General features: G+C 27.6%; 1 protein-coding gene across 1 annotated transcript; it reads left to right on the top strand.

Moving 5' to 3' along the window:
- Positions 1-2,767: 2,767 nt before the first annotated feature.
- LOC114189467 (glycinol 4-dimethylallyltransferase-like) lies at positions 2,768-7,376 on the top strand. The gene is made up of 13 exons (XM_028078030.2): positions 2,768-2,923; positions 3,021-3,071; positions 4,324-4,601; positions 4,745-4,828; positions 4,925-4,999; positions 5,619-5,702; positions 5,794-5,883; positions 5,975-6,076; positions 6,281-6,376; positions 6,470-6,541; positions 6,629-6,727; positions 6,885-6,989; positions 7,096-7,376. The coding sequence occupies exons 1-13, from the start codon at positions 2,872-2,874 to the stop codon at positions 7,135-7,137; spliced, it is 1,230 nt and encodes a 409-aa protein (XP_027933831.1). The 5' UTR covers positions 2,768-2,871; the 3' UTR covers positions 7,138-7,376.
- The last annotated feature ends 5,601 nt before the right edge of the window (positions 7,377-12,977 follow it).

The following is a 12,977-nucleotide window of genomic DNA, read 5'->3' as shown; positions in this document are numbered from 1 at the left end:
ATAAGTCCACCACCACAGCAAGCTCCAAAATAGACTACATAGCAGGCTCCACAACAACCTACCACACTACAAAACAATGTCTCATTAACAACATATTTTAGAAACCAAAAGTTGTTAGTCATTATAATGAACAATTTAGATACCAATTTACAAAATAAAAAATTATAATTGGTTGTGGAATTGGAAAATTGGGAAAAATTCAATTGTTAATAATTAATTAGATATAATTAATTTATTTATATATGAAATTATCAACAGAAAATGTCTGTCAAATAATCTAAAATTGATCAAATATGTTAATTATTGGAGAGATATTACATTATAAAAAAAAAAGATTTGAGCAACAGAAAAATCTGGTCTAAGTCCTATATAAAGACACCAAGGAAAGCAAAAAAATAAACTTTGGAGCTTAGGAACCCTTTGAGGGGCCTAATTTCGTCCCCTCTCACCTTTCACGTTCTCCACCCTCTCCTCTTCTATTTTCATGTTATTTCTACATTCCATGGAGTGTTAAGCCTATGAGATTGATTATATTGCAGTTTCTTAATTGGATTCTAAGATTAGATGAATAAATTTGTTTGTTCTTTTAATTCTTGTTGTGTTTTATTTTTGTATCTTTTTAAGTAAAAGTAATTATTTTTATCTTTTAGCAAGTTAGCACGATATTAAATCTGCATAACATAATAATGATATGAGTCCAATGGTTTTTAATTTTAATTGAGAAGTTACTTTGATTAAAATTATAAACTTTTATATGGTTGAATAAGTTTTTGCCAATGATTAAGAAGTTACTTTGATTAAAGGTGAAAATTTTCATTTGAATTAATCAAAAAGTTACTTTGACTAAGTAGCTTTTTACTAGATATAAAAGGAAAAATAATATACATTAGACAAAGTAATATTTTATTGAGAAGTTATTTTGATTAAATTTGCTATGATTAATTTTTTTTTCTCTGTTATTGCAAGACACACTAAGACTTCTTTGTTAAATTTTTTCTCTGTTAAAGCTTCATCAAATCCTTATTCTTCGAAACTATTTTTGCCAACAAATGAAACACCCAACAACGTCTTTGCTCCAGCCAATCTAGGATGTGATGAATCAACCCACCACTGCCTCCATGTTGCAAGCCAAACCTCAAACGCTCCACATCACCAAAATTGTTTCATCTAAGAGTGTGGTACTTTCCTAAAATTTGGACCATTTCTTAATTCTGTGTTGTCTTCTTAAATTCTAACTTCCCCATCCGTAGGCATGGAAACTCTACTAAAAAATTATGAAGATATCTTTCAAAACAACCTTAAAGGATTTCCACATTCATTCAACATCAAATAGATTTAATTTCAAGGACACCATTACCCCCCAAAACCTGCGCATAGGAGCAATCAAAAGAAGGCAAGGAGATAAGGACGAGTATAAATTTTATTAGTAAACAAGGGATGTCCATGAAAGCATGGGCTCATGTGGCATGCATGTAATACTTGTATATAAAAGAGACATGAGTTGGTGTATGCATAAAAATTGTAGAGTTATAGAAAATAAACCATTAAATATCATCATCCCATCCCATCTCATGAGTACACAAAATAAATCTCGCGATTCCGGCAAAGCCTTGAAGAGCCGCAAAGGCCGATGCTCCAAGAACTTTTGTACCTATATTGGAAACACCCAACAATGGGTTAGCACCATCTCGTCAATAGCGACATCGATAATATTAAGTTCGACATCAAACACAGGAAAAATACAAATAAAGAATTCAAAAGAATAACCACTGATAAGACAAAGGTATATTTAACTTTATTCTGGTACCAAGAGTAAAACTAATGCAAAAAGAAGGGATAATTACTAACCTTCCCCCATTGTCAGTGTTATGAGAATCTTTTAATGTGTTTTCTGTTTTAAATTCTAACTCTCTGATATAATAAATTGTTGTCAATTATATTGAATTATAATATCAAAATTTATACAACAATTATAAAATTAATTTCCAAATGGACTATATTTATGAAATAATTGACCATGTGAATATGTCACATTATCCCACTTATCACATAATTGAGGAATTTTCAACAACAATCACTTTACGTCTAAGCAATGCAGAAATTTACCTGTAATGTGTTGGTCACTTGAAACAAGATTAACGTTGTTAGAAAAGAGAGACTATATCCATTGTTTTAGGATGTAAAGGGATTACATAAGATCAAAGTTTCAAACATACATCGATTACAATTTTCTTCTTATAATAATTAAGGGATAGAAATATATTTAATACTGTATAAAAATACCTATATTATATTATTTTTATTTTAAGAAAACAGAATATTACAATATAGGAAAAGCTAATATATTTAGATAGCCGGATATTGTGACTTAAAAGTATGTGAAAGTTAATCAATTAATTTTTAAATGATTAAAAAATTGTTTTAATTTTCTCTTGTCTGGTTTTCTTTTTTCGAACCTTATATAATATCTTATTTAGCATTAATGGACTTTTAGCTTAAAATATACATCATAAAAATGTCCATGTAATTGACAAAGTCTCTCCAAACCTTTTAAACCTTTACGTTGTAACTTTATTAAAATCTAAACAACTAAATCCTGATACAAAAGTCTTTTAAATCTTTCTTATATGCGTGACCGTTGTATTGATTTAATTATTTTGCAATTGTTTGCCGGTAAAATTTAAACTGTGTGCGTCGTAATCAATTTCTATGTACCAATCAAATTTTACACCTCCTTTTGAAAAATCCAATTTCAATGTCTTTTTCCTATAAAATTTCCCATTCCTCTCTTCTCTCTTCTACAACGCAAGGCTATCTCTACGTTCTTATCTATTCTACAGAGTTTAGTGTTAATCTGTGTCATCAATTTTCATGGCTAGGGCACATCTTATATCTTCTCCTAACGTCTCTTCACTCACAACTGGTACTTATATATATACTCACCGTCTTCTAATTTGCTTCATTTTTCTCTGCAAAGTTATTTTCTGAGTAATATGTGGAAACATGAATGGTAACTGTAGGTTCAAATCTTTGGGGCAGAAAACTCTCCTTCAACAGTGCTTTCTATGAAAGTATGTCTCATCACTTATACCCTATTCCTTCAACTAACATTTATCATGCCTAATTATTCTTTATTTGATTTTTTTTCTGCCAAGTATAAAATATATTGACTTTAAAAATTATTTTAATATATTTTAAAACATTACATTTTATCGGTATATTTGAAAGTACAACAAAAAAATTTAGTAGAAAATTCAAATTGTCTTTTCATCTATTAGGTGAAATGTGTTATGATATTAAAAAATGTACATGATGGAAACTTAAACTTTACAATAGTCTTCATTTGGATGCAATAGTGCACTATGTAACTAGATTTCTCACATAAGCTCTATTTACTATAATATTTACAAACACCTATTAATTTTAATAATTTTGATATCAGAATTAAATATTACAGTACTGCTCACTAATTTGTTTATTTTATAGTAGTTACTTTAAACTGTATTTCCTGAAATTTTATAACTCTGCTGGTAAATTTAATGTAATTCGCAATATTTTATTGTATTTGAACTTAAGAATGGAAAATTTTAAAAATAAACTATTATATATCGGTATAATTTAATTTTAAATTTATTTATTGAAATATATTTCACAAATAACAATAATAAGAGTAATGATAAATAGTTGAATGTAATAATGTTATAAATATGTAGCTTTATTTATATTGATGCAGACTATTTTTTAATTTACAATTAACGATAAAAGTTAAGAAGTACGGGCTTTTTTATGGAGACAAACTTTAAAAATGAAAAACTTATAACCATTTAAAAATTTATATGGTATTATAACTTAAAATAAAATAAATAAGAAAGCATGAGAATATTTGTTTTACATCTATGATAGATGATACGTGGATAGGATAAGACATATATGCAATACGATATATTTATTTTAGAAATAATATATATATATATATATATATATATATATATATATATTCAAAAATTACAATAATTTATAAAATCATACTATTATTAAATTTAAATTAAAATTACATATATTAAAATTGTTAACATAAAAAATTATAAATTATTATTATTATAAAATTATTGAAATTTTATAAATTAGATATTTTATTATTAAATATTGTCGGTGCATCATAATTTTAGATTAATCCATTATTTTAATTATTACTAAAATTTATAAATATACTATCCAAAATAATTTCTCTGTTACTTCGACTCTTCACAAATTATCTTCCAAAGTATCTCTTAAGTTAGTGTAAGATTGAATTAGGGCATTGTTATAAATTATTTTATACAGGTTCTCGTGGATCAAAAGCTTCTAACTACAGTATAAAAGCTCAAATACAATATAATCCTTTGAGGTTTCAACAATCACCTTTTAATCATCATTATAAAAGCATTGAAAGAGGAGCAACATTTGAAGAAAGCAATAAAAATTATGTTGTGAAAGCCGTCACTGTACCATCTTCTGAGTCAGAATCTGAAGCTTCCAACTCCAAAAACATTGTGGACTCTGTCAAAAATTTCATGGCCGTTTTGTACCAATTTATTTACCCTTACGTTGTGTATGGTCGAGTAAGTAAATACTTTTCCATCACTCTCGTGATTAATATTCAAAGGTTATGGTCAATACTGAGTTTTGTTCCTTTTGTATTAAATTATGATTTGGATAATTAATACCCTTGTTGTTTTAAATTAACTTTATCTGTATTTTATAGACATCAGCGGCAATTTCTGCGTCTCTCGTTGCAGTAGAAAAACTATCAGATATATCTCCCTTGTTTTTTATTGGTTTATTACAGGTCAGGCTCCAAAATAAATTGCTTTTTTTTTGTCAAATACATCATTGAAAACTACTCCTTATAACCTCAATGATGCATTCTTTTGAGATGTTTCAGGCCTTGTTACCTCCCTTGTTCATGGATCTTTATGTTAATGGAGTCAATCAACTGTTTGACTTTGAAATAGATAAGGTATGAAACTTGTTTCAACTATCAATAAAATACTTTTCTTCATTGATAAATTATTTCTTTATTTGTTTGTTATATACTATATATTCCATTAAAAATATGATATAAACGTAGTTGTTGTATAAGATTGATCTAAAAGTTAAATATTCTGAAACATATATAAAGACAAAGTTTACACAAGAACACTGGTACAACAATTTGAACAATTCGTATAAATTTTACTTTCAAACTCCTTTTCATATTAATTGGGAGCATCCAAACTGCAGCTCCCAAAATTTGACCAAAAACCAAACCATTTTTCTTACTTTAATAATTCAGTTTATGGACATATATTAAAGTAATTTTACATCTATTTTATATATTAACAAATGAAAATAATTGAAAATATAGTTGGATTTTCAGAACAGTTTATTAATGTACTTAAACCTTGATAATGGTGAGAACACTTAACAAGTAAGTCCCTTTAGTTTCTTGTAAAAAAATCCCTTTACAATTTTGAATCTGAAGTCTTCCTATAATTACTATATCCTTTAATAGCATAGTGAAAGCATGCAACTTTTTATAGTTTACAATCCTTTTGAATGTTTTTTAGAAGTAATCTATGTTACATGTTTTATTGCAGATAAACAAACCATTTCTTCCATTGGCTGCTGGCAAATTATCCTTCAGAAACTGTGCCTTTATTGTTGCCTCATCTGCAATTTTGGTGCCATATAGATCCATCAGTTTTGAGAATAAAAGATTTTAAGATGAGTTTCATAGAAAAATAAGATTTACTGTTTTATTCTGTTTTACAGGGTTTAGGGCTTAACTTAATGATAGGTTCTCCTGCGTTGATTTGGAACTTTGTGTTGTGCGCAACATTATGGACTTGCTATTCTGTCAATGTAAGTTCTTTCCAAATTCATTTAAAGTGTGTATTAGGTTTTGATGTATAAGTAATGGTGCACTGAGTATTATTATATATGTATTCTGTAGTTGCCTTTCTTACGTTGGAAGCAATATCCGGTGTCGGCATCATTACTCATGTTTGTTTGTTGGACATGTATAATTCCAATTTCATACTTCCTTCATATGCAGGTTCTGTCTTATCACTAATCTTTCCCTTTTATACATCTTAGTTTTGAATAACCATCTTCCAACTTGTTATTAGTTTCAAACAATAATAACAAATCTTCAACCCAAGATTTTTGTGTTAGTTTCATTTCATACACAATCAACCATTTCAATCCATCAATCAGAAATGGATTTATTAAATTGCCAATTGATGTAACAAATGTTCAGACCTTTGTGTTGAAGAGGCCACTTGTATTTACAAGATCATTGATTGTTACTCTGCTGTTCTTGAGTTTCTATTCTACTGGTTTAGCATTATCCAAGGTAAATGTTTTTATTTTCTCAGGACATGTATTCATTTTCCAACATCAAGATTTTTGGTCGAATAATGTAAAACCTTGTGTTGGATTTGTGTAGGATATACCTGACGTAGAAGGAGATATAAAACATGGAATTGATTCTTTCGCAGCACGTTTAGGCCAGAAAAAAGTATATATGTTCATTAAATTCAATATATTTTTTTTGGTTATACCCTCTTTGTATAATAACACTTGACTGATTCTGAATCTTTGATAGGTATTTTGGATTTGTATTTTCCTTTTTGAAATGGCATTTGGAGTTGCCTTCTTGGCAGGAGCATCATCTTCATCTCCCCTTTGGATTAAATTTGTGACGGTAAGATTTCTCTAAAAAATTTGTCTTTACTGCATAGATTATTTCAACTTTTTAATCTCGATGTGAAGCATCTTACATACATATGATTATAAATGAATATATAAAGTTATTTAAACTTTTGAACAGTATTTAAAATTAAATCTGTGGTATGTTTTAGTGTCTTGGAAATGTTGTTCTTGGTTCAATTCTGTGGTACCAGACCAAATACGTAGACGTGACAGATCCAGCTTCTGGTAGATCCTTCTATTCATTGAACTGGAAGGTAATAATTCTTCTTATAAAGACTGTTTACCATTTCAATGATATCCAGATTATGATTTTAAGGAAACAGTTATCTAACGTACGAACTGATGTGTTTGTTTTTGCAGTTAATGATGGGTGCACACGTTCTCCTTCCTTTAATTAGATAAAGTGTCACTCAAGATTAAAACAACGATTGCGACACATGCAACAGAATAACATAACCCTTCGCATCTAAATTTATTGAAGCGATTTATGTTTTTCCTATATACAATGAGTTTTCCACATCATAAAGATTATATCTGAGGAAATAAGTTCTTTAAGGATATGAGTGGTGGCACTGAGTTTCTTTGTGATCCAAAGTGTTATTTTATAATCAATATAAAATCAATCACCTATAATCTCTGTATGTTTGAATCAAACAATATAATCTCTCGTTGATTCGAATTTATTAAACATTATAAAATTGGTTTAATTATGTCTTTGGTCCCTATTTTAGACTCGAAATCTCAAATTGGTACCCGAATTTTTGAAAATCTCAAATTGGTCCCCTTTATAGTTTAAAAGTCTCAAGTTTCCCCTTTCCGTTAAATATGTGTTGACGGCGTTAGGTGTACAGTGATATGGCAAGGTTGACCAGTTATTGAATAGTGATTTGGCAGGAAAACAGTGACGTGAAATGACAGGTGTAGTTAAATTAGGTTTAGGGAAAGTTAAAATGTTAAATTAGGTTTAGATATTTTATAATTTAAGCTAGGATTTTTTTTTTTAAAACATATCAGAATTCTGAAATTAGGTTTAGGGTTTTAAAATAAGAAAGGTTGGGAAAATTTGGGGATTGTGCGCTTGGTGGAAGCTCTGGAGTGCGCTCTCCTTCTCCATCGTCATTACGCATTGGTTAGCTGTGTAATTGGATTGTGCGCATTGATTTCAATCGCTGGAGCATTCTCAAGTTAGTCGCTTTCCCTATTTTGGTTCGGTGTGTTTGTTCGGTGCGTCTCAGGTTACACGCATTCATCAGTTGCTGAATAAGAATGAAAGTGAAGCTGTAGGTACAAAAACAGAGACAAAGGAGGATGTTTCAGAGTGTAAAGATTTGGATAGTAATTGTGGTGATGATGATCTGAATGATAAAATTGAAAGTGAAAGCTTGAAGTCTGCGAATGATGAAGAGGGTATAACAAATAATGGTGATGGCTCGGTCCTTTTTGATTGTGATTCAGGTTCAAGAAATTCGAGTGGGATTGGTTTCACGTTTTCTATTAAAGTGCAATCACCTAACCAGAAACGTCCTCCCAAAAAGATGGATTGGGCAAAAGCTGGCAAAGTTATCTCCACAATTGGCTGGACTCATCACAGAAGATAGGAGAAGATGACAATAAAATTAGGGATTCTAGACCCAACATTGCTGGTGGCTTAAATAAATAAATATTTGCACTCCATTCTACCCGTAATTGACACGTTTCAGTAACAAAAATTCACCTCAGCAACTACAAACGCCGTTTGGCCAGACTTAACGGAAAGGACAAACTTGAGACTTTTAAACTAAAAAGGGATCAATTTGAGATTTTCAAAAATTCGGATACCAATTTAAGATTTAGAGTCCAAAATGGGAACCAAAGACATAATTAAACCTATAAAATTTAATAAGAGTGACGTAAACACCTAATTTTGTCCTATAATAATCATATAAAATACGAAAATAATAATAGAAAAAATAGAATAGAATTAACTTTAAAAAATTTAAAAATAATAACAAAATACACAAAAAGTAAAAAAAGAAGAAATGTTGAAGTAATTGGTTAGCTTAGCACTTTAAAAACATTAATAAAACAAAATAATACAATTCTAAATCAGGTGGCATAAAAAGGCTCTAGCCGCTGCTCAAATGGAGAAAATAATGTTAGATTTTTTTTTTTTTTTTTACAAAAATTGGTCACTTTGACCTATGGCAATTGACTAATAAATTATATTGTAGGGGTAAGTCATGCGAAATTTGTTAGAATCTTATTTGAATGAAAATCATATTAAAGATTTTATGATACATTGTGTATCTTAACTAAAAAACTAAATCTCAACCATATATTATCTAATCAAATCTAATTCTTGATATGTTTTTCAAAAAAATTAATTTGTAAGATCTCTTTCCACAACTAACAAATTTTTTTTGACAGAATTACTACATACGAAATTAAGTACAATTTTACAAAGAAATAGCTCGTTTATTTCTTAAAAAAAAAAACATATGAAACATATTCAATATTATTTTATTGAATAATCCAACACGACTTTTATACAAAAATCAAATGCCAATGAGAAGGACTTCTTCGAATATTAGGACTCATTCTTGTTTCAGGAAGAATACCCAACAGCTTATTTTAGTAAAATGTTAAAAGGTAGTCACGTAAACTATTCCACTTATGATAAAAAGTTACATGATTTAATTAGGTCTTTACAAAACTGGAAACTTTATCTTCTTACCAAAGTTTTTACAGTGATTTTGAATCTTTGAAACATTTAAAAGGTCAGTGCAAAATTAGTGAAAGGCATGTTAAAATGTAGTACATGGAACAATAATCTTATGTGATCAAGCACAAGAGAAAAAGTTAATTAATTGTTGCGCATCTTTGATTTAGAAGACACATCTTACATGCAACTTTAAAAACTAAACTTTTAGGTTCAATCATATAAATTATTTTACCCTAAGGATGACGACTTCTCTTTATCTTTTAGAATTTTAAAAGATTTCACCTGGTTTTTGCATACAAGAGAGATTTCATTTAGAGATAAATGGTTATCTAATCCTCCACAATCACTTAAGATCACTATGTATTCAACATTGTTTATGTTTTTTAATTAATAAATACTTAGTATTTATCACAAACAAATAATATATTTTCACTTCTTTTGGCTAAATTAAAATTCACCCAATACAAGAGTATTTGTAATATTTTCCCTGAGGATTTTTAAAGAATTTATTGGTTATATTATTTAAGAGTTTGATGGCCTGTTTCATCCTTAAATATAAATAATGTTTTAAAGATTGAGTAATTGATATTAAAGTTAGGATGGAGGATATTCAAATAAATCTAAAAATTCTTTAAATATTTATTTTTTTCTATCCCTCTTGTATTTGTTTTTTTTTCTCTTATTTTTAAAAAACTCGGACCCTAAGAAATAACTTTTAGAATATGTATTGTAAAAGTTTATTAAAAGAATAAATTCCCATCAGTTAAAAAAGTCACAAAACATGAGTTGTTTTCTTACAGTACTAGACAAAACATAATATATATATATATATATATATATATATATATATATATATATATATATATATATATATATATATATATATATATAAAATTCTTTTTAAGTCTATTTTGTACTTCCATATATTCATATTTAAACAGTATTCAGTTACACGATACATGAAAGGGATGGTTCTCGGTCAAACCTATTACTTTGAACACTCCAATAAAGATAGGATGTAATTGTAAACTTTTAACACTTCAATAACCCGACAGTTGACTTTTGACCACATAACTTTGACTTGAAAATTCCAATAAGGGACTATATTCTATTCAAATTAAACAACAGTCCACTATTTCTCGCCCATAGGTTATGATTATATTAAGTGATTCAAATTTGTGATATATAAATACTTGCATTACGTTTTTTATTTATGATAACTAATTTATATGATATTTTTTTTATTTGAGATTCATATTAGAACTAAAAGATATTAAAAATAATAAAATAAATCCTCAAAAGTGTCCTCTTCCAGAGAAAACAGTAAAAAGCTATCACTGAAGAATAACTATTAAAAATACTTTCTTTCAAGATAATTATTTTAATTTAACTTATTGAGAAACAGAAGCATCCTTTTATTTTTTTAGTTTTAAACTTAATTTAAGTTATTTTGGTATTCTATTAAAATTTAAAACTATCAAAATCTTTAAAGAAAGACATTTTGGTAACATTTAATTATGACTAATATTATAACTTATAAAAAGTCTTATTATATATTTTTTTCCGATGTTGTGTAATATTTTAATAGAATATATAAATATCACTTATTTGATAATTTTACGTAAATTATTGAGACTTTCCTGTACTTTAATTTTATTTTTCAGGATAGTTGTTAACTTTTTTTTTATTATATAATTTACTCTTTTCTTTATTAAGCCGCTATTTGCACTATCTTATAACTTCATGCAAAAATATAGTATTGTTAATTTTTAATTAAACTAATGGATAAATATATCTTTTAACGTATTTTCACTATTAGAAATTCTCATATTATATGATTTTTTTTTTTGTAAATTTGTTAAAATAAATTACAAGAAAAAACATTTTTCTGTCATTTTGTCTAAGAGTATTAATTGGCACGTAATTCCTTCTGGGTAATTTTTTCTTACAAAATTATAAAATTTGTAAGTATTTTCTACAAAATTTGTTACGAAAAGTGTTTTATACAAAATATTTTGCAAAAATATTGGTAATAATTTCTTGCAAAAAAAAATTCACAGTAAAATTTGTAAGTATTTTCTAAAAAAAAAATTAAAAAGAATTGTAGGAAATATGAGTTTTTTTTAATAGTGTTTGATTAACTTTACATAAAAATCATTGTTATTCTATATTAAAATATTTATCTCAAATAAATAATAAAATAGATAATATAAAAAGATAAAAAAATATATAAATTACTTTTCTAAATAAAACTAAAAAAAGTAAGAAACACATAGGACTTTTAACAACAACTCAAAGTAGCCTTTTAAAATGGTTTTGGATCTGTCATTATTTAAGTTGTTATAAGTTTATTCATTCGATGACAGCTTAGATTGTTGTAAAGAAAAGAATTTTAATGACAGTTTATGTCCCACATCGTAGTCTTTATTGCGATAGGAGAAAGAGCATGATAACGCGGAGGTTAAATTACTATTGTTTCATTGTTCCCTATAGATGCAACTGCAATTATGTTTCTGGAAATCGCATGGAAGGTCCTAATGAAAACTTCGTTGGTGAACAAAAACCACTAAGGAGTGAAGGACAGGGAGGAATCAAGAAGGAAGGATGCAACACCGAGGAAAGAAGAAAATGAATGTGGTTTAGCATTTAGTACCCTTTTAACATAAAATAAAAAGGTAAAAAAATATTTATACATTACTTTTTTAAATGAAACTAAAAAAAAAGTTAAACAATAAAATAATTTTTAGAAATTTCTCAATAATATAAACCATAATAATTTTGAAAAAGAAAAGTAAAATACATAAACTATTTTTTGTCTTAGAATTATATATAAGATACAATAACATCACTTTCAACTTAAAACTTTAAATATGTTTCTAAGTCTTTTTCTTTTCTTACATAATATTTTCACTCTTGCTCTAACAATTTTCGTCTAAGTGTAAAAGTTTTGTTCACATCGGTACCCTCTTAAATTAAATCATTTTTATAAATGAGAACCTTAGTAGTATTTCTTGGAAAACTTTCGCTACATGAGTCATAAGTATACTTATATAAGAGATCATGATATATGACACATTTAACCCAAAATCTTAAAGTGGAGAGATTGTAAATTTTTATTCTTATTTATTACTCATCTTGCTATGTCAAATGTGGAATTCCAACTCACACTTAGAATTGTATATCTCCCTGTTTGTTGCTCCCCTTAATTTATTTTGTCCAATTTATCAATGAGTACATATGGACAATTCATTGTACAAGTATGGTGTGTTAGACAACATCAGTAATTCAATGTAAATTACAACATTGATAATTGTTGTAAAAGTACTTGTTTACTTCTACTTTAGGTGGTACCTACTAATATGAAATTGACTCATGCTCAAGGCAAATATTGTTGAGATCAAATGTGAGTTTGACTTTTTATATCGGATAGAAATGCAAGCAATACATAAAGATAAAAACTCAAACACATTGTTTTAAGACTTTTGGTTACATATAATTATATAATCTCTTATCATTATAATGGAATCTCCTTACTACCTCC

This window comes from Vigna unguiculata, chromosome 7 (assembly GCF_037176805.1).
Source record: "Vigna unguiculata cultivar grain cowpea cultivar isolate G323 ecotype 2 chromosome 7, ASM3717680v1, whole genome shotgun sequence".
Lineage (NCBI taxonomy): Eukaryota > Viridiplantae > Streptophyta > Magnoliopsida > Fabales > Fabaceae > Vigna > Vigna unguiculata.
This window is presented reverse-complemented; position numbering and strand designations above follow the sequence as displayed.

What these genes read in the sequence shown, in the direction of transcription:
- LOC114189467 (XM_028078030.2), top strand. Translation starts at nt 2,872, where the DNA reads ATGGCTAGGGCACATCTTATATCTTCTCCTAACGTCTCTTCACTCACA. An exon ending in CGTCTCTTCACTCACAACTG is followed by an intron (nt 2,924 to 3,020) that starts GTACTTATATAT and finishes TGGTAACTGTAG; the next exon opens with GTTCAAATCTTTGGGGCAGA. An exon ending in TTGCCTCATCTGCAATTTTG is followed by an intron (nt 5,703 to 5,793) that starts GTGCCATATAGA and finishes TCTGTTTTACAG; the next exon opens with GGTTTAGGGCTTAACTTAAT.